Here is a 22,023-nt window from a genome sequence, read left to right on the forward strand (position 1 = left end):
GCTCAAGCCAGAAACTTGGGCATCATCCTTGCCACTTCCCTCTACCTCTTCTCCTACACTCAGTCACAAGTCTTGTTGATTCTATGAAATCTCTCCTCTGTCCATTTAACTCCATCTCCACTGCCTCTGCCCTAGTGCTGGCCACCATCCTTTCTCATGCGGACTACAAACCACAGCCTCTTACTAGTCTCTACTTCTAGCCTATGCTGCCCCATCCCCAGCCAGTCTGATCTTAGCACTCCACGCACTAACCCCGGTTATTTCTTAAACCCAAACCCGATAGGCATCTGTCCATTTTCAAGCCCTTCAATGTTTTTCTGGGCCTCAAGATGCAATCCAAGCTCTGTCTCAAGGCTTTGAGCCTCCCACTGATCTGGCCTCTGCTTACTCTCCAGCTTCCTCCTTCATTACTACTTCCTCTGGGCACCCCTCTCCCGCCACCCCCGAGTATGTCCCCTTCCCACACTTCTGCCACACAGAGTGACTTTCAGTTCCCTAAATTCTCCCAGCTTTCTATTTATTTTTTAGGGGGGGGTTGCCCACATGGCATGTGGGATCTAGTTCCCCGCCCAGGGATCGAACCCACGCCCCGTGCAGTGGAAGCGTGGAGTCTTAACCACTGGACCACCAGGGAAGTCCCTCCCAGCTTTCTCCTGATTGGGCCTTTTCACAGTCTGTATCCTCTGTGTAGCACATGAACACACCACACTCCACCCGCCAGATCTAACTCCTCTTTGGCCTTCGGGGCTCAGCTTGCTCTTCCTCAGCTCCTCACTCCCATGTTCAGGTCAGGTTCCCAAGGACCTAGTGCCTTCCTCAGCACAGCACTTAGCATCGGGGGCTGTGGCTGTCTGCACATTCGTCTGTCCCCTGCAGACTGTGAGCCGGTGAAAATTGGGGCCTGTGGATGTGGCTCACCCCTGCAGCCCAGCACCCAGCACCCAGCGCCATGCATCCACCTCGTAGTCTGTGTTGGGTGTTTGCGGAATGAACAAGTGGGAGTCGGAGGCAGCTGACCTTGAACTAGAGCCACAGGCTTTCTGATTAAACTAATAGTTGTTTCTTTGTAGGTCATTTGCGTTCTGTTCCAATGCCTTTCTCCCTTTGGTGGCCCCAGTGGAAACACTTTTTCTAATGAATCAGATATACATTTAGAGACTTACAAATGTAGCATTAGAGGTTCATGATTTAGAACCAGTTTCCTCATTTTGAGCGGCAGAAAACTGAAGTCCCCAAAGCTGACGTGGTTTGTTAGTAGCAGGCTCATTGTAGCTGTAAAACTGGGACTATATCTTGTCTTACTTCAGTTACTCTGGCACCTAACTGTTGGTAATGCCTGTCTTCTTTCATTTAAACGGTAAGGTAGGTTGCACTGTGACTGTGGCTTTCACGATTAGCCATGTGTTAACATTAAATGGGGCTGGGACTTCCCTGGTGGCGCAGTGCCACAACTACTGAAGCCCGCGCGCCTACAGCCCGTGCTCCGCAACAAGATAAGCCACCGCAATGAGAAGCCCGTGCACTGCAACGAAGAGTAGCCGCCGCTCGCCACAAGTAGAGAAAGCCCGCGCGCAGCAACAAAGACCTAATGCAGCCACAACTAAATCAATTAATTAATTAATTAAAAAAAGAGAGAACGCAGTTCCACTTAGGGTCAGGCTGAGGCACAAGTCCTGTCCCACTGCTCCTGGGTCTCAAGTGACAGCTTTGGACATGCAGCTGCAGGTGGCCTCATCAGTGACCATAGTTCAAGTGCAGGTGTTGGCCCACCAGTGTGGTGAATGAGGTGCTCCTACAGAGGGTGAGTAGTGAGAACAGTGCCATTCCCTACTCGTTATGCCTGAGTTTTCATGATGTGCCCGATTCTCCACATTCTTTCCCTAGTGCCTTAAGCCCCAGCTACCTACCTACCAACCACGCATGCGCACACACACACCATTTGCCTCCTCGTGAACCTGGGTGAGGCCTTCCCGCAACTCCTCAGGCAAGTCATTCCTCCTTCACCCTTTGTAAACACACGTTAAGGCATCGATTAGTTTTCTCCGAGGGTTTGCCACCCACCCTCTCTCCCTCCGTTACCAGACGGGCATATCTGATGTGCACAGGTACAGATGCACGGCACGCTCTCTTGACTGCAATACCTGTGAGGGTCATACTTGCCTCTGGCTCCCCAAATACCCAACGTTTTGTATAAGCAGGGGCTTCATGTTTGCTTCTCTGGGCTAAAACACCCTCAGGGAAGGGTAAATGGTTAATACTTCACCCTGTTCTTTCCAAGAAAATCTACTTCCTGTTCAATCTGGTTCTCATTGCCATTCCTGCTGACAGCAGCTACCTGCCATGTTAAGTACTCAAACTGTTAGTTGCTATCAGCAGGAATGAGAATTGTGGGACTTTTTTTTTACCCTGGCCAATGAAAGCACCAATTCCTAACCACTGGACTGCCAGGGAATTCCCCTTTCTTCTTTTTTATTTATTTATTATTTATTTATTTATTTATTTTTGCGTTACGCGGGTCTCTCACTGTTGTGGCCTCTCCCGTTGCGGAGCACAGGCTCCGGACGCGCAGGCTCAGTGGCCATGGCTCACGGGCCCAGCCGCTCCGCGGCACGTGGGATCTTCCCGGACCGGGGCACGAACCTGTGTCGCCTGCATTGGCAGGCGGACTCTCAACCACTGCGCCACCAGGGAAGCCCTTCTCTTTTTTAAATTTTATTTTCTTGTTTGAGAATTGTTTAACTTTTTTTCATCTGTAAAATGGGAGAATTATCTGCTAGGACTGATCCTTGACCGACATTATCATTCAATCCTTACAAACCCGAAGTAGGTATGATTCTGGATAAGTCTCCTGATGTTTCCACAGCTGGTTCAGTAACAGAGGTGGGATTCACCTGGAGGTGAGTGTAAGGCCCAGGATTTTCGTCCTCAAGTCACCCTACCTCCTTTCTTTCCAAGACCTCGAGGGGTTACTCTACTCCAAATTCAAATCCTGGAACTAGAAGGGAACTGGCATCTCTCCAAAGGCTGACACTAAGCACCAACTCCATGCCAGCTCTGCCTGATGTCCCCCCTGACAACCTGCCCCTTCCCACTGTCTTCGGTCCCTGTGTCTTATTTTTGCTTTATCCAGCATACAGCCCACGTCTGCTGGGGAGGGGTCCACACCAAAACTTTAATCCTGCTTACTCCCCATTCCTCTTCCCCGTTTCCTAGTTAGGCGCTGAGTCAACTGCTTCAGTGCGTTATTAACTTCATCCTCAAAGCCCTCTGAGGGAGGTCCCACATTGCAGATGACACTGAGGCTTACAGCTGGTGCATGAAGAGCCGGATTTGAATGCAGACTATGCAGTCTTGCCACTCCAGACTGCTAACTCTTGGCCACCACTCTGCTGCTGCCTGCTTCTCAGTAGGCCATCGAGGGATGGCCAGCATCACCACGGAGTTGACTGTCTTTTAAAAGCTGATCTTATGCTGCACCTCTTATAGGTAAATATAAGTCCTAAATATCTCAAAGCTCCCATTCCTCCCTTCAGGAAGCAGCAATCTAGTCCACCGAGGAAACAAATACCGGCACTTACTGCACGAGGCAGTGAGGAACCACTGGATCCAGGACCTGTGTCCAACCCCAGGCTCAAAAGAAACCCCTTTTACACGGCCAACCAACCCTGGTGTCCATCATTTTCCCTTTCAATTTTAATCCTCCTTATTCAAGGTCTATAGAGAAAGCTCCCTCTGCCGTGTGACCTTGGCCTTGTCATAACCTCCCCGGGCTCAGCGAGGAGCCTACCTACTCTGAATGGTGAGGGTGAGGTATTCCTAATACTCCAAAATGGTTAGAAATTTCCATCACATGACTGTTAATTGTATCAAGTCCCTCTGCCTTGGACTTGAATAACATTTTTAGCACATTAACATTTACCAACTGCTGTTCACACAGTGGCAGCTGTCTTTGAATATGAAGGAAACACTGATGCAATAAGAGAAAATATTTGAAATCTAGGAGCTTGTAAAGGAAGTGGAAGTGTTTTTCCAAGATCTGTTGGCAGCTCCCACGTTCTTGGGCTGGTGGGTATTCTGCAGCCCACCCTTCAAAATTCTGGTGAGCACAGTGGTGCTTCTTAAGGACCGTGGTCATGAGCCTCCTAGTTTGGTTACAGGTCAGGGGCCCCTCGGTTGTGCAAGGGGTGCAACCACCATTTGCTGCACTCTGACAGCTCCTGTCACTTGCTTTATCGGCTCTGTCCAGTGCAGGCTCCCTACAAGCTGGGTAGGGAGTTAGCACTAAACCTGACCCCCTTCCTCTGCGGCAGTTCCAGCCTAATTCCACAGGTAACTAGCTGGGGCACTCTGGCTTTCTCCCATCTTTCCCAGACATTAGATATGGCCTGTGTATTGGCCCATTACTAGCCTAACGTACATCTGTCTATCCATCAGTTAAACTCAAGTACCTAAGAATAGTGCCTGGCCTGTAAATTCGAATGTATTACATGTCAAAAATACTCTTGATTTCTTTCAACCATTTAAAAATGCAGGGCCGGGCTTCCGTGGTGGCGCAGTGGTTGAGTCCGCCTGCCAATGCAGGGGACACAGGTTTGTGCCCCGGTCCGGGAAGATCCCACATGCCGTGGAGCGGCTGGGCCCGTGAGCCATGGCCGCTGAGCCTGCGCGTCCGGAGCCTGTGCTCCGCAACAGGAGAGGCCACAACAGTGAGAGGCCCATATACTGCAATAAATAAATAAATAAATAAATAATAAAAATGGAGGGACTTCCCTGGTGGCATGGTAGTGGTTAAGAATTGGCCTGCCAATGCAGGCGACACAGGTTCGAGCCCTGGTCCGGGAGGATCCCACATGCCACGGAGCAACTAAGCTCGTGCGCAGCAACAGAGACCCAACGCAGCCAAAAATAAATACATAAATTTATTTTAAAATAAATTTTAAAATGCATAATTTTAGTTCACAGGCCATACGAAAACAGTCAGCAGACCAGTTTGCCAATCCCTGGCTCACATGATTCCTACTCTGAGGACTGGCACCACAGAATAGTATATGAAGATGCTTTTTATGGGACTTCCCTGGCAGTCCAGTGGTTAAGACTGCACGAGTTCGATCCTTGGTCAGGGAACTAAGACCCTGCCTGCATCGTGGCATGCCCCCCACCCACAAAAGCCTTTTATTTTAAGGTGCTACCCTCAGGTATGAGGATGACACATACATGCACTTCCCATAACAGTAGGTATAAGAGCTGCAAGTTACAGGGAGCTATTAAACAACAAAATCTAAAAAAAACAGTTCCTTACTTTTACTAGACATACTTCTAAGTACCTGGTAACTAGAGAACATTTCTATCATTGGACAGTCCTGTGTTACATCTGATAGGAGGAGTATTTATTCAGTACATCATCACAAACCAGAATAATACAATAACAGTTCCAACAAAAGGTTCACATGTTTATTACAGAGCTACACAGTGAGCAGTGATGAGGAAAGCTCAAGAGGAGAGAGCATCAAACACAGGCAGCTGTTCCAGACACTAGTGATGTTCTGATAATGTGTGTGAATTCATATGTGAGGCTCATTATAGACCCAGCTTGGTTCTTCTCCAATGTCTTCTCTTAGAGTTGTACCTACACAGAAGGAAATCACAAATTACAAAGGCAGTCTGACCTCAATTTAGCTGCTCTTACTGACCACAAACTTTGCCTTGAAGTACCATAAAAATCTTTGAAAGAAAAAGCGTTCCACTTTCCCTACCGTTAACAAGTTTGGAGCTCTTTTTGGAGAGTAAAAAACAATTTGCTAGATGTGTTAAAGAACTAGTCAAAGCAATTTTTTACCTCTCAAAATGATTCCAGGCTAAGGAAAACATACACTGGTTCCTTATAGGGACTAAGTAGTGGAGAAGCTCTCTCCTCTCCCCAAGTGTACACTCATTCACTTTTGATTCAACAGACCTGGGGTAGACCCAGAGACATATAACCTTCCCTTCTAAATTATATCAAAACCAGTAATTCTACATAATAGGTCACACATACAAAAAAGCTCTTGCATAATTTTAATACTACATTAACACCCTCAGTCACTTCAATACCACAGCCAAGTTATTTGCAGAGCTAAGGCCATCTCAGAAATGTTCATGTCAATCTGTCATGATTTTACCCCCATAAAAGGCAAAATCAAAAATGATCAACACAGATTTTCTTTCAGCAGGATTATGTCAGTACTTCCACGAAACGGAGCACTGTAATTGCAACCTGCTTTCAATACATTTTAAAAGTTAGACAACACACACACAAAAAGCCAGACCACAGAGCAAGAGACCAGCATCTGATAACTGCAGGTACCCTCTATTGAGCTAGGCACTGAGCTTTATATACATTTCTTTCACTCCTCACAACTATAAAGGCAGGTCCTACCATCATTGGATGAGGACACGATAAACCAAAGGTTGCAATTAATTGGCCTATAAAGCTACAGTGGGTGGTGATTTCACATGTGTAACTGGCTAAATGAATTAAGGAAATGGGCCTTCCATCTTATGTTCTGGCTCAGACTGAAGACAACAAGGAAATTAACAAATATTGGAGGAGTGTCTGCCCCTAAGCTCAGCTGTGGGCTGACTGTGTCCAGAAACCCAGAAGAAGCACATTAAAAAAAAAAAACCCAAAAGAATTTCAGAATGGTGGCTCAGGACGAATTAAACTGCATATAACTTTCAATTGTGCATTTACACCCCCAAAGTAATCCTAAGTTCAACAAAACACAAGGGTGGGGAGTGTTTGCCTTTACCTGATTTTATTACCAGTTTTCATTCGAATCCATTGGGGAATGGGACGATTCTGCTTTTGTTTCTTAGCCAGAAATCGCTTGATCCTGAAAGTCTTGTGAGAAGACTGGGAAGGAAATGCAATCAATTTAACAGCAATACCAGAACTTGCTCCAATGATTCAAAGTCAAGAACTCCCTAAATCCAACAAATATTCAAATGCTTAACATATACCAAGAACAACCCTCTCGATGCTAAACCCATCACTGCCCTTTGCTTTGTTCCTCACTTCTCCGGAGGCAGATACCATAATTCCCACTGTTCAAAGAAAAATCAGTAGTCAGGGAGGTAGGTAACCTGCCCCAAAGCAGAGTATTAATGTGCAGATTTGGCTGGGATTCAAACCCAGGTCCTCTCTGCTCCAAGGCTAGGGCGTGTTCCAGTCTTCCCTGCTGTCAACCCAGGACTGAGAGGACTATAGTCAGAGATGGCGGGGACTAAATCACGTGGTTTTCAGGAACAATCCCTTGCAAGTCAGTGAGTCTCAGCGCACTATTTTATACACCAGAGTACTGGGACTTCCCTGGTGGTCGAGTGGTTAGGATCCCACGCTTCCACTGCTGGGGACCCCGGTTCGATCCCTGGTCGGGAATCCAAAAAGCCACACGGAGCGGCAAAAAAAAAAAAAAAAAAAAAAAAAAGATTTACACAAAGTCCCTGACTTTCGGTAAATCTGTTCTAGCCCTCTGACCATTTTGGTATTAATTCTAACTCTATTTAAAACGTCACTTTCCCAAGGATGACTTTCCCAGCTTCCCGTCACATTCAGAGCACATCACTCCTTGATCCAGGCGTTTCTACGAGGTGACGTTCAAGTCCCTTAACAAAGGGCTAAAAAGTCCTGTAATCTCATAGCGTGGAAGGATCCTGGCACCCAAGTAAAAACACTCTTCGAAAACCAGCAGCCTACATTGCCTTTTCGATGCCAGGAACATCCCGCGTGTCGCAGGCAGCCCGAAGTCAGGCCACGATTTCTGGGGTACCCCCTCGACTTCTCTTCTTGCCCCCGAAACAGAGTTCGCTCCGGGAAAAACGGGAATCCCTGCCCGCCTGAGCAGTGGCCTGGAGCACAGAGCGCCCCTTCGGACCTCGCGGGGCCGGCACAGCCCGCCCCTCCCCAGGTGCTCGCTCGCTTCCCAGCAGGCCCACGGACTGGAGCCGTGGCCCAACTCCATCTCCTCTGGAAAAGGCCTTAAAAAGGGTCCCGCACATCGGCGCAGCCCGCGGCACCGGCGAGCTCGCGGGGACCTCAGATCTCGGAAAGCCACCCCAGACCCGATGGTAATGGATGGACTTACCATGGCGATGATCAAATCCAGCCGCAGATAGAATGGAGGACAAGAGAAAAGAGGGAGAATCAAGCGGAAGTACGTGTTTTAGAGAGCGCCGCCGGGGGCCGGGCTTGGGGAGGACACGCCATGAGCCAACCATCGCCCCCTGGCGGCCGCTCTCTGCGCAAGCTACCGTGAGGCCGTGGGAAACTGCGCTCATTCGTGCGAAATGGAATTCCCTTTGCTTCAGTTCCGTAATCGGGTTTTTCAGGACCCCGTTAGTGTGCCAGGGGCACCCTGTGTCATGGGTGAGACACACAGTCCGTGATAACTGCCAAGGCAGAAACCCTTCCGAAGGCGGGAGGAGCGGAGTGGGCGGGGCTATCTCCAAGGAGGGCGGGGAAGAGGTTATGTCCCGGCGCAAGGGACTTCGGTCCTGCGTTTGGGAGGGAGCGCGCCTAGGGGTGGGGGCTAGGAACGCCCCGCCGGAGTGGACTAGGGGGTTGGACCCCGGCTCTTTCTCGGCGGTTGTGTCCACTAGGCTGGGCCGTGCGGGATGGGAATGTACAGTGGTGTTGGCCATGGGGCGTTAGACTAGGCAAGAGGCTGCCAATCAAGGGTTTTTTTTTTCCTTTCCAGTTATATTGAGATATAATTGACATACAGCACTGTATAACCAATCAAGGTTTTACACAACGCAGAGTACTAAGGATCACGGCCCCAATCAAGGTTTTAAACTGAGAAAGTTCTGGACAGAACATTCCCTTGGCTGCTAGGAAGCTCAGACTGACTTTGTAACCCACCTTTGGCAAAATGTACAGGAATTAATGGCACACGTTTTGGATGTTAACGTGTTTTGGATGTTCCCCGTTTTCATCTTTTTCTTCTCCCCATTTAGGAATAAAGATCTCTACAGTCACTTCAAGCATTTTTGCACCAATAGATTAAGGTAAGGGTTTTTAACCTGGGGTCCACAAGGGTCAATGTATAGAATTCACAGGGTACGAACGTGGATGGAAAAAAAATCACAACTTCGTTTTCATCAAACTCTGAAATGTAGTGCTTTCTTTATTTACAAATGTAGACAACAAACTACAGTGACATTAGCAGTACCTGTGACTTGGTCACCAATAGAAATCAAAGATGGTTTCATATCACACTGCAGTTGATGCAGATGTCTCGAAATATCATTTATGTACTCATCACTTCTTTGAAATTACAGTAGACCCACAAGAACTCTGTTAATCCTGTATGTTGCTATAGTACACATTTCTTTTAGAAAATATTTTGATAGCTGTATCGCAGTGTGATTGGTTTTCTTTATCATCCTGTGTACTTTGTTTTATGCATTTAAAAACATTCTGAGAAGGACTTCCCTGGTGGCGCAGTGGTTAAGAATCTGCCTGCCAATGCAGGGGACACGGGTTCGAGCCCTGGTCCTGGAAGATCCCACATGCCACGGAGCAACTAAGCCCGTGCGCCACAACTACTGAGCCTGCACTCTGGAGCCCACGGGCCACAACTACTGAAGCCCGCGCGCCTAGAGCCCGTGCTCCGTACCAAGACAAGCCACCGCAATGAGAAGCCTGCGCACCGAAACGAAGAGTAGCCCCCGCTCGCCGCAACTAGAGAAAGCCTGCCTGCAGCAACTAAGACCCAATGCAGCCAAAAATAAATAAATAAAATTTATTAAAAAAAAACACAAAACGATTCTGAGGGACTTCCTTGGCGATCCAGTGGTTAAGAATTGCCTTCCAATTCAGGGAACGCGGGCTCGATCCCTGGTTGGGGAACTAAGATCCCACATGCTCCGGGGCAACTAAGCCTGTGTATCACAACTACTGAGCATGTGAGCCACAACTAGAGAGCCGCGTGCCGAAACAAAGGATCCCGCATGTCACAATAAAGATTCCGCATGCCGCAACTAAGACCCAACATAGCCAAAAATAAAATAAAATATATTTTTTTAATTCTGAAAATAAGTCCAGAAACTTTCTCAGACTGCCAAATGGTTCTATGGCACAAAAATGGTTTCGAATCCCTGGATTGGGGTAGTGACAGATGGTAGAACAAACAAACTAAGTAGGAGGCTTTGGAAATAGTCTAAACAAGAAGTGATGGTGGGGGGCTCCCACGGTGGCACAGTGGTTGAGAGTCTGCCTGCCAGTGCAGGGGACACGGGTTCGAGCCCTGGTCTGGGAGGATCCCGCATGCCGCGGAGCGACTGGACCCGTGAGCCACAACTACTGAGCCTGCGCGTCTGGAGCCTGTGCTCCGCAACCAGAGAGGCCCGTGCACCGCGATGAAGCGTGGCCCCCGCTCTCCGCAACTAGAGAAAGCCCTCGCACAGAAACGAAGACCCAACACAGCCAAAAATAAATTAATTAATTAATTTTTTTAAAAAAAGAGTTAGATAAATAAATAAATTTATTTTTTTAAAAAAAAGAAGTGAGGGCTTCCCTGGTGGCGCAGTGGTTGGGGGTCCGCCTGCCGATGCAGGGGACATGGGTTCGTGCCCCGGTCCGGGAGGATCCCACGTGCCGCGGAGCGGCTGGGCCCGTGAGCCATGGCCGCTGGGCCTGCGCGTCCGGAGCCTGTGCTCCGCAGCGGGCGAGGCCACAACAGTGAGAGGCCCGCGTACCGCAAAAAAAAAAAAAAAAAAAAAAAAAAAAAAAAAAGAAGTGATGGTGGCACAAAGTAAGGTAGTCACCATGACGTTGAATAAGAAGAAACAAGATCAAGAGGTGATTGTGGTACCCGCTTCGGCAGCACATATACTAAAATTGGAAGGATACAGAGAAGATTAGCATGGCCCCTGCGCAAGGATGACACGCAAATTGGGGCAGCGTTCCATATTTTTTTGAATGTTCTCAAATGGTTACATATGTGGGGAAAAAAAAGGTGATTGTGACATAAAGTTAACAGGTCTTAGTCCCAGGTCTCTGCCTTGGGCAACTGGATGCTGGTGCCTTAGATCTAGAGAGGGAATACAGAAACCATAGGAAGCTTGAGCCCAATTTAATAATTACCGGGGTTTTGTTTGTTTGCTTTTTGGCTACGCCATGTGGCTTTCGGGATCTTAGTTCCCCGACCAGGGATCAAACCTGTGCCACCTGCAGTGGAAGCACGGAGTCCCAACCACTGGACTGCCAGGGAATTCCCGAATAATTACCAGTTTTTAACAGCAACAGTTTAGTTACTTTAATCCCACCCAGTTTTTAGATTCAGACCCTCATCCAAATTTACATTTAATTCAAGTGAGACCTTGGGCTTCTTACCTTGGATTTTTATTATTTACTTAAGAGCCAGTATTTTCTTTTTGGTGACCAGAAGGAAGGAGCAACAAATAAGCCTTTAGTAGATGAATTATCATCGTCATCATCATCGTCATCATAGCTACCATTTCCTCCGGTTTAGAGTGGGACTGACACTGTGCTAAGAGCTTATATAAATCATCCTTTTAATTCTTACAGCTTTATAGGACACTTGTTGTTCTTTCCTTCTGCATTGCATGGCACCCGCTCTGAGTTTCTTTTGCTGATTCTTCCTTATCTCACTTACTTTTTAACATTGGAGAGCGCTGAGGTTCAGATTTGGACCTCTTCTCTTTTCTATATACACTCCCTTCCTTGGTGACCTCATCCAACATCATGGCTTTAAATGTTTTCTTGGACTTCCCCCGCGGTCCAGTGGTTAAGACTCGGCGCTTCCACTGCAGGGGCCACGGGTTTGATCCCTGATCAGGGAAGTAAGATCCCGCATGCCACACAGCACGGCCAAAAAAAAGAGAAAAGTTTAAATACTCTCTTGGTTGACGACACCCAAATGTATGTCTCCAGCCTGGATGTCTCCTTGAACTACTACCTTCAACGTCCCCACCTGGATGTCTAATAGATGTCTTTAAACTTAATGTGTCCCAAACAGAACTCCTGATATTTCACCATCAGCTGGCTCCCTCAAAAGTCCTTCCCATCTCAGCAGATGGCACCTCCATTCTTCCTGTTGCTTAGGCCAAAATTTATTTTCCACTCTTTTTAAAAAAATACTTCCTCTTTTTTAAAAAATTTTTTTTAAATTTTATTTTTAGCTGCGTTGGGTCTTCATTGCTTCGCGTGGGCTTTCTCTAGTGGTGGCGAGTGGGGTTACTCTTCGTTGCGTGCGCAGGCTTCTCATTGCTGAGGCTTCTTTTGTTGCGGAGCACAGGCTCTAGGCGCGAGGGCTTCAGTAGTTGCGGCTCGTGGGCTCAGTAATTGCGGCTCATGGGCTTAGTTGCTCCGTGGCATGTGGGATCTTCCCGGACCAGGGATTGAACCTGTGTCCCCTGCATTGGCAGGCGGGTTCTTAACCACTGCACCACCAGGGAAGCCATCCACTCTTCTCTTTTCTCTCACATCCCATATCCAATTTGTCAGCAAATCTGGTCAGTTTGACTTTGAAATTTATGCAGTACCTCAAAATGTGACTTTATTTGGAGGTAGGGTCGTTACAGAGGTAATCAAGTTAAAATGAGGCTGGCTAGGGACTTCCCTGGTGTTCCAGTGACTAAGACTCCACGCTTCCAATGCAGGGGGTCTGGATTCGATCCCTGGTCAGGGAACTAGATCCCACATGCCACAACTAAGAGTTCACATGCTGCAACTGAGACCTGGCACAGCCAAATAAATAAATAAATATTTTTTAAAAATGAGGCTGCCTAGTGTGGGCCCTCATACAGTCTGACTGGTGTCCTCATCAGAAGAGATTAGGACACACAAGGAGACACCAGGGATGCTCGCATGCATGCAGAAAGGCCATGTGAGGACACAATAGGAAGGTGGCCGGCCACCCGCGAGCCAAAGAGAGAGGCCTCAGGAGAAACCAGACCTGCTGATGCCTCGATCTCAGGCTTCTCGCCTCCAGAACTGTGAGAAACTTCCGTTGTTTAAGCCACCCAATCTGTGGTATTTTGTCATGGCAGCTCTCACCAACTAAGACAGGTGGGATCAGGACATGGGGAGTGGGGAGAAGGGCATTCCAGCTAGAAGGAACAGCATGCCACCAGTCACAAGCCAATGTGCTGTACCTCCTGATTGGCTGGAGCCAGGGAGGCAAGTTTCAGGGGCTGGAATTCCACAGAGCTGGGTCCCATAGGGTCAGAAAGGACAACGGCTGTGAAGAGGCTCCCGGATTTGACATAGGGTGCTCCCTGGTGCCCTTGGAAGTTGGGCAGTATACACGGGATGTGAGGAAGGGGGCAAGAGGAGAAAGAGTGGGTGGTGAAGTGGGGGCAGGGCTTGTGGGGAGGAGAGGCTTTTAGGACGTTTGGGTGTGAAGAGGAGACAAAGGAGGGCAGTGAGAGAGGGTGGTGAGCTCAAGAATTGGTCATTTCTGAGACTTCCCTGGCGGTCCAGTGGTTACGACTCCATGTTCCCAAGGCAGGGGGCACAGGTTCGATTCCTGGTCAGGGAACTAAGATCCCACATGCCGTAGGGTGCGACCTAAAAATAAATAATAATTTTTTTTTTTTTTTTGCGGTACGCGGGCCTCTCACTGTTGTGGCCTCTGCCGTTGCGGAGCACAGGCTCCGGACGCGCAGGCTCAGCGGCCATGGCTCACGGGCCCAGCCGCTCCACGGCATGTGGGATCCTCCTGGACCGGGGCATGAACCCGTGTCCCCTGCATCGGCAGGCGGACCCTCAACCACTGTGCCACCAGGGAAGCCCCCAATAATTTTTTTTTAAAGTTTGAAAAAATGTATGTACTCAGTTGCTTATAGAAGAATTATTTCTAACAGCCCCAAACAGGAAACTATCTTTCTCCAGCTGAATGGATAAACTGTGGTATATTTACCAAGGGCTACTATACAGCAATGGTTCTCAAAGTGTGATCCAGGGAACTCTGGGGGATTCTCAAGACCCTTTTGGAGGGTCTGCAAGGTCAAAACTATTTTTTTTTTTTTTTTTGTGGTACGCGGGCCTCTCACTGCTGTGGCCTCTCCCGTTGCGGAGCACAGGCGCCGGATGCGCAGGCTCAGCGGCCATGGCTCACGGGCCCAGCCGCTCCGCGGCATGTGGGATCTTCCCAGACCGGGACACGAACTCGTGTCCCCTGCATCAGCAGGCGGACTCTCAACCACTGCGCCACCAGGGAAGCCCCAAAACTATTTTTATAATAATACAAAGAAGTCATCTGCTTCTTTCGCTCTTGTCCTCTCACGGGTGTACCGTGGAGTTTCCAAGAGGCTCCATGACTTGTAATAACTTCATTGCTCTGACACACAATAATAGAATGTGTGTTTGTGTGTTCTTGGGTTTTAGATATTTTTCAGTTTTAATTTCTAATACAGTAAATATCGATAGATATAATCCACACAAACAAAGGCCCTTTGGAGTCCTCAATAATTTTTAAGTGCAATAATTTTTAGTCCTAAGACTAAAACATTTGTGAACCGCTCCTATACAGCAATGAGAATGAACAGACTACAGCTACCCACAGTGGCACGGATGGATCTCACAAACATCCACAAATGTGGAACAAAGGAAGCCAGACACAGAAGCATGCATACTGTATGATTCCATTTACATAAAGACACAAACCGGGCAAGACTAATCTGTGCCATTAGCAGTCAGGATAGTGGTTATCCTTGGGGGGAGGAGGCGCTGGTCATACTCTGTTTCTTGATCTGGGTGCTAGTTCTGTAGGTGTGTTCCCTTTGTGAAAATTCATCTAGCTGTACACTTCAGGTTCGTGTGCTTTTCTCTATGGGTGTTATATTTCAATATAAATTAAAAATACTTTTATATGGGTCTACAGATAAAACTATAGATGAGGGCTTCCCTGGTGGCGCAGTGGTTAAGAATCCGCCTGCCAATGCAGGGGACACGGGCTCGAGCCCTGGTCCAAGAAGATCCCACATGCCGCGGAGCAACTAAGCCCGTGCTCCATGACTACTGAGCCTGCTCTCTAGAGCCCGCGAGCCACAACTACTGAAGACCCCATGCCTAGAGCCCGTGTTCTGCAATAAGAGAAGCCACTGCAATGAGAAGCCCGTGTACCACAACGAAGAGTAGCCCCCACTCGCCATAACTAGAGAAAGCCCACACGCAGCAACGAAGACCCAACCCAGCCAAAAAAAAAAAAAAAAAAAAAAAAAGACACCACCATCTCTCACTTGGATCATTACAAAAATCTCCCTTCTTCTGACCCTGCCCCCTACACTGTCTTTTCAACACAGCAGCCAGAGTGATCCTATTAAAACCTGTCAGATCGCATCACTCTTCTGCTCAGAGGGGCTCTAATGGCTAATTTCACTCAGGTAAAAATCCAAGTCCATACAACGGCCTGCAAGGGGCAAGTGCCATCAGGCCCTTTCACCCCGCCCACACCCCCCCCACCTCATCTCCAGCTGCTCTCACCTTCAGCTCACTCTGTTTGGGCCACACTGGCCGTTACGTTCTTGTCTTGGGGACTTCGCACTTGCTGTTCCCTCTGCCTGGGAGCTGCCTCCGTCAGTCTCTTCAGGGCTTGATTCACACCCCCTTCTCCTTGAGGCTTTCCCTGACCGCCCTCTTCATCTAAAAGCGCAGCGTTGGGCTTCCCTGGTGGGGCAGTGGCCGAGAGTCCGCCTGCCGATGCAGGGGACACGGGTTCGTGCCCCGGTCCGGGAAGATCCCACATGCCGCGGAGCGGCTGGGCCCCTGAGCCACGGCAGCTGAGTCTGCGCGTCCAGAGCCTGTGCTCCGCAACGGGAGAGGCCACAAGAGTGAGAGGCCCGCGTACCACAAAAAAGTAAAAAATTAAAAAATAAAAGCGCAGCGTCTGCCCTCACTGAGCGTTCCCCACCCCCACCCCCACCCCACCCCCCACTCCTGCTTTATTGTTCTCCGTGGAGCTTACAACACCACGTATATATTTTTTTTTTTTTTTAAGTTTTGGCTGCATAGCATGTGGGATCTTAGTTCCCCAATCAAGGATCAAACCCAGTCCCCTGCATTAGAAGTGCAGAGTCTTAACCACTGGACCACAAGGGAAGTCCCTATTTTCTTTCTTTATTGCCTGACTCCCTCCCTAGAATGTAAATTCCATGAGGGCTTGGATTATGTGTTTTGTTCACTGCTGTCTTCTCCGAGCCTAGAACAGTGCCTCACACATAGTAGGTGCTCAATAAATATTTAATGAATGAATGAATCAACAAATGAAGTCAAATACCTCAAACAGACAAAACAGAAGAACAGGCCCCTCAGGGCAGTTGACAGCTTCACTGTTTGACTTGGACACTTCTTGTTTGAGGAACCCCTGAAGCACTTCTGCCCAGCCAAGAGGGTTCCTCAGAGTAGAGCTTCAAAATGACTGCTGAAGGCAAATGGGAGCCGTTGAAAGCTTTTGAAGGGCAAGCAGCAGTTATGTGGTTATTTTAGAAAGATCGCTTGGGCAGCTGTGCCGAGAGCAGATGGTAGCGGAGGTAAGAGTGGAAGCAAGGAGACCCACGGGGGCCACTGCTGCAGTCCCAGCACAAAGATGCTCTTTTTTGTTGCAGCTGCTTCCCAGTCCCTCCCAGTCTCTCCCTGTCATTCCTTGCAGATTTAGCTCCTGGCTCACTGCCGCTCTCTCCAACACTGCTCCTGTCATGGTTCCTGGTGAGTTCAGTACCCACTTGCGGCCCCTTGGCTTCCTCTCCTCCGGTGACCCCGTCCTCCGCTGCACCGCAGCCACTTGCTCCCTTGCCAGCCCTTTGACCTTGGCATGATCCCACTCTCTGATGTCCTTGCAGCTGACTTTCTCTAGGACCCCAGCACTGACGACGATGCTCCCACCCCACCGGGACCACCCTTCCATTGAAGCTATGCCATTTCCCTGTTCCTTCCGCTGCCCCTCCGTGTCTCCTCTTCCCTCCTTATTTAGCTTAAATTGTATCAGCCGCTCACTCGTCCGCACCCTGCCCTTCTTTGTACTTGCCTGGAGAGACCATAACCCTAGTAAATCCAGTCCTCCACCTGCCCGACAGCCTGTGCTGCTGACAGCTGAATGAGCCTGGAGGAAACCGACTGACCTCGCTCCAGGTTCACAACCACTGACTTCCAGTGGGCCCTGAAGACTACCCCACAGTTCTACATTTCTCCAGTGCAGCCACCCTCCCATTCTCCTAGAGCAGTGCTCCTCAAGCTTTAATGTGCACATGAGTCACCTGGGGATCTTCGTAGACTACAGATTCTGACACCTTCCCAGGTGACCTGCATGCTGCTGGCCTGTGATCAGCAAGGGCCTAGGCCAGGGGCTGGCAAACATTTTCTGATGGCAAATATTTTAGGCTTTGCAGGCGACATATATATATGATGTTTATTACAACTATTCAACTCAGCTGCTGTAGCTAGACAGTACATAAACTAGTGGGTGTGACCAGGTTCCGATAAAATTTTAGTTATGGAGACTAAAATTTGAATTTCGTAGAATTCTTTTGTATCACAAAATATTATTCTTTTGATTTTTTCCATCATTTACGAATATAAAAGCCATTCTTAGCAGGCTGTACACAAATAGGCAGTGGCCAGGCTTGGTTCACTTTTGGCCTAAATGACAGTTTTAACCCTTCTTCCTCCATTCTCACTCTCAGGGATGCCCTTGCTTCCTAGCCACCGAGAAAACTTCAGCAATGACAGGAGAACTTCCATAACTCACCTACCACATCCCAGCTACCAGCACTGTACTCGAATGCTCTGCCTTCATCCCGTTCCTACAATGGATCCTAACCCCCGTCACCTATTCAGAAACCTGCCTCTGGCAGTTCCTCCCTTTCTGTCCCTGCTTTTCCCTGGATTGTTCCCATCAACACACAAATAAATACGCCGTTGCTTCTCCCATCTTAAAAACCTGCTCTTTACCTCGACTCCCTTTCCAACTACTGCTCTTTTCCTTCCTTTACAACAAAACTGAAAGATTTGTCTATATTTACTACTTCCAATTACTCTCCTCATTCTTTTTTTTTTGAGCTATAATTCACATACCATAAAATTCACCATTTTAAAGTGTACAGTTCAGTGGGTTTTAGTATGTTCACAAGGTTGTACAACCACCACTGGTATCTAATCCAGAACACTTTCATTACCCCCAAAAGAAACCTGTGCCCATTAGCAGTCACTCTCCATTCCCCTTCTCCCCCACAGCCTTAGGCAACCACTAACATACTTTGTTTCTATGGATTTGAATATTCTGGGCGTTTCATATAAATGGAATCATACATTATGTGGCCATTTGTGTCTGGCTTCCTTCACAATTTTTCAGGGTTCCTTCATGTGGCATGTGTCAGTAATTCTTTCCTTTTTATGGCTGAATAATATTCCACTGTGTGGACATAATCATTTTGTTTATCCATTTATCAGTTGATGGACACTAGGGTTGCTTCTGTGTTTTGGGCTATAATGAATAATGCTATAAACAGTGGTGTGCAATTATGTTTGAGTAACTGTTTTCAATTATTTTGGATATATACCTAGGAGTGGAATTGCTGGGTCATATGGTAACTCTGTTTAACCTTTTGAGTAACTGCTGGGGTATTTTCCACAATGGCTACACCATTTTACATTTCCTCCAACACTGCATGAGAGTTCACATTTTTCTCACTAATGCTTATTATTTTCCATTAAAAAAAATTACAGCCATCCTAGTGGGTACCCATCCTTTCTGGAGCCCACTCCAATCAGGTTTTCACCTAGCACTCAAGCTGAAACTGTACTTAAGATCATCAGTGACCTCTGTGTTGCTAAATCCTAAGTTAATTTCTCGGATCTGATCTGACCTATCAACATTTATCTTAGTTGACCTTTCCTTAGAATACTTTCTTCACTTGGCTTCCAGGACAGAACACTTGGTTTTCTTCCTATCCTTCTGCCTGCTCCTTCAGAATCTCTTTTTTCTGGTTCTTCTTTATCTCATTTCCTCCTCAACTCTTTATTCAAAAGTCATCTTCTCGGGACTTCCCTGGTGGTCCAGTGGCTAAGACTCTGTGCTCCCAATGCAGGGGGCCCGGGTTTGATCCCTGGTCAGGCAACTAGATCCCACATGTATGCCGCAACTAAGAGTTCACATTGCCACAACTAAAGATCCCGCATGCCGCAACGAAGATCCCGCACGCAGCAACTAAGACCCAATGCAGCCAAATAAATAAATATTTTAAAAAGTCATCTTTTCATTGAAGCCTTTCAACCCCTATCCATGAACATCATACTCCTTTCCCCTGATTTATTTTTTCTCCTAAGCACCCGTCACTTTCTAACAATACATATTTTGCTTGATATATTTACTTTCTCTCTCCACTTCAATGTAAGTACCATGAAGGCAGGAATTTTGTCTGTTTCATTCACTGATGTAATTCCAGAATCTAGAACATGAATGGTACATGGTGTGTGCTCAAAAATTGGCAAATGAATAAGTGACTGCATGAATGATGGCAGCTTGAACTAGGGCAATGAAGGCCTGGAGAGGAAGGAGATGAATGGCACAGGATGATTGAGCGGCCTTGGGGAGTGAGGATGGAATCAGACATGATCCTCAGTGCTGAGTGAGTAGGTGGTTCACATCCTCTGTGAAGCAGGAGGATGGGAGGAACGTTGAGTTCAATTTGGGGCCAGGGATATTTGGGGTCATTGGGTGATGTCCGGTAGGGAGCTGCATCTGAGATCAAGGGATTGGTCAGGGCTGGAGGTATGGAGGATAGCCTTAAAGTCTGGAAATATAGATAATACATCATGCATTACAGTAGCAATAAACAATCATGTATTTAACCATGCCTCTGTAGTATAAGCTTAATAAATATTTGGTGGATGAATAAATGAGCTCTGTGAGATTTCTAAGGATGGCCAATCCTAGGTATTGTCGGTACATATTTTCTAAGAATTCACCAAATCTCAGCCTGTCTTTGCTACCTTGCCTTCCTTAATAAGGATATAAATGGTCATAATAAATTTTTGTCATGTAGAGGACAGTCCCAGAGACAGTAAAGAAAATTCTGGGCCACCTCCATAAAAACATGCAACATATAGAGCCTCTATATACCAACAAAAGGCCACAAAACTCCTCTATTCTTTCTCCTATGGAACTAGTTGAGATAAGGTCTGTGAATACCATAGGAAGTTAGATCTTAATTTATTTTTTAATTAATCAATTTTTTTAAAGGGTTTGTGATTTTTTTTAAAGGAACTCCTTTATTTATTTATTTATTTATTTTTGGCTGTGTTGGGTCTTCGTTTCTGTGCGAGGGCTTTCTCTAATTGCGGCAAGCGGGGTCCACTCTTTTTTTTTTTTTTTTTTGCGGTACATGGGCCTCTCACTGTTGTGGCCTCTCCCGTTGCGGAGCAACAGGCTCCGGACGCGCAGGCTCAGCGGCCATGGCTCACGGGCGCAGCCGCTCCGCGGCATGTGGGATCTTCCCGGACCGGGGCACGAACCCGTGTCCCCCGCATCGGTAGGCGGACTCTCAACCACTGCGCCACCAGGGAAGCCCGGGGGCCACTCTTCATCGCAGTGCGCGGGCCTCTCACTATCACGGCCTCTCTTGTTGCGGAGCACAGGCTCTAGACGCGCAGGTTCAGTAATTGTGGCTCACGGGCCTAATTGCTCCACGGCATGTGGGATCCTCCCAGACCAGGGCTCGAACCCGTGTCCCCTGCATTGGCAGGCAGATTCTCAACCACTGCGCCACCAGGGAAGCCCTAGATCTTAATTTATAATGAGTTAAATTACTGCCTCAGGACTACCTTGTATATGCCTGCTGGGCAAGGAGGTGTGGTTCCCGATTTTGAAGGCATGAAAGCCTCATGAATGCCCAAGCCACTCCCTTTTCACTGCCCTGGAGGTAGTTATTCCCACTGCCCTCACTCCTTGAACTTCTCATGCCTACTTCCCTTAGAATCGCTTCTCTCCACCAGAGCAGCAAACTCTCCAGGGCTGTCAGCATCTGGAGGGTGGGGACCTTGTTTACAACTGTGGCCTTAGTGCCAACACATAGGAGGTGCTAGATGAATGTTCAGATATCCAGTGTCTGAGCTGTCTCCATCCTGTCTTCATTTCCAAAGAAATCAAACCTGTGTCCGAAGAAGGCAAAAATGGAATCAACTGCTTATCAAGAGGGAGGGCCCTCCTGCAGTCTCAGCAGTTTGTCTGGTTTAGGGATTTTCTTCAACAACACCTGGCAGCTTAGGGGAAGGAGACTCCCACCCCAGGCCATCATCACAGCCCCTCTCACATGGTGCATTGTGCCCTGGTTATTTCTGGTTGTCTCTTGACACCACTGGCCCATGGTTCCTCAAGGACAAGGACTTGAGTCCTTGAACCCCAGGGCCTCCACACAGTCAGTGACTAGTAAATGTTAAGTGAATACATAAGTGAATGGAAGAAATTTAAGAGGGGGTGGGAAGGGGCTTCCCTGGTGGCAAAGTGGTTGAGAATCCGCCTGCCAATGCAGGAGACACGGGCTCGAGCCCTGGTCTGGGAAGATCCCACATGCCGCGGAGCAACTAAGCCCATGCGCTACAACTACTGAGCCTGCGCTCTAGAGCCTGCGTGCCTAGAGCCTGTGCTCTGCAATAAGGGAAGCCCCCAGTTGCCACAACTAGAGAAGGCCCACATGCAGCAATGAAGATCCAACGCAGCCAAAAATTAATTAATTAGTTAAAAGAAAAAAAAGAGGGGGTGGGGAAGTGTGGTTTAATGAGTTGGACTGGGCAGCAAGCAGAACAAGAGAGGGAGGCACTGACATGAAAACAACTGTGAGAGGGCTGGCAACGGGCCCCAGGCTGGGTACAGAGGCAAGTGATGCCAACTCATGACTGATGGTGCTGGGGTGATGCTTCTCCTAAGCTGCCAACAGGTTCCCTTTTCACCTGCCTTCTCAGGAAACCTACACTAGTGGTTATCACTTCCCCTGGGTATTCATCCTTTCTCAGTTCTTTCCTTT

General features: G+C 48.0%; 1 protein-coding gene across 1 annotated transcript; it reads right to left on the minus strand.

Annotated features, from left to right (window-relative positions):
- Positions 1-5,437: 5,437 nt before the first annotated feature.
- Positions 5,438-8,409, minus strand: RPL39 (ribosomal protein L39). The gene is made up of 3 exons (XM_079911548.1): positions 8,124-8,409; positions 6,789-6,892; positions 5,438-5,626 (listed from the first exon to the last, which is right to left on the minus strand). Exons 1-3 carry the CDS (start codon positions 8,124-8,126, stop codon positions 5,578-5,580), a joined length of 156 nt encoding a protein of 51 aa, XP_079767674.1. The 5' UTR covers positions 8,127-8,409; the 3' UTR covers positions 5,438-5,577.
- Positions 8,410-22,023: the final 13,614 nt, after the last annotated feature.

This window comes from Stenella coeruleoalba (assembly GCF_951394435.1).
Source record: "Stenella coeruleoalba genome assembly, chromosome: X".
Taxonomy (NCBI): Eukaryota; Metazoa; Chordata; class Mammalia; order Artiodactyla; family Delphinidae; genus Stenella; species Stenella coeruleoalba.

What these genes read in the sequence shown, in the direction of transcription:
- RPL39 (XM_079911548.1), bottom strand. An exon ending in AAAACTGGTAATAAAATCAG is followed by an intron (nt 5,627 to 6,788) that starts GTAAAGGCAAAC and finishes CCTTCTGTGTAG; the next exon opens with GTACAACTCTAAGAGAAGAC.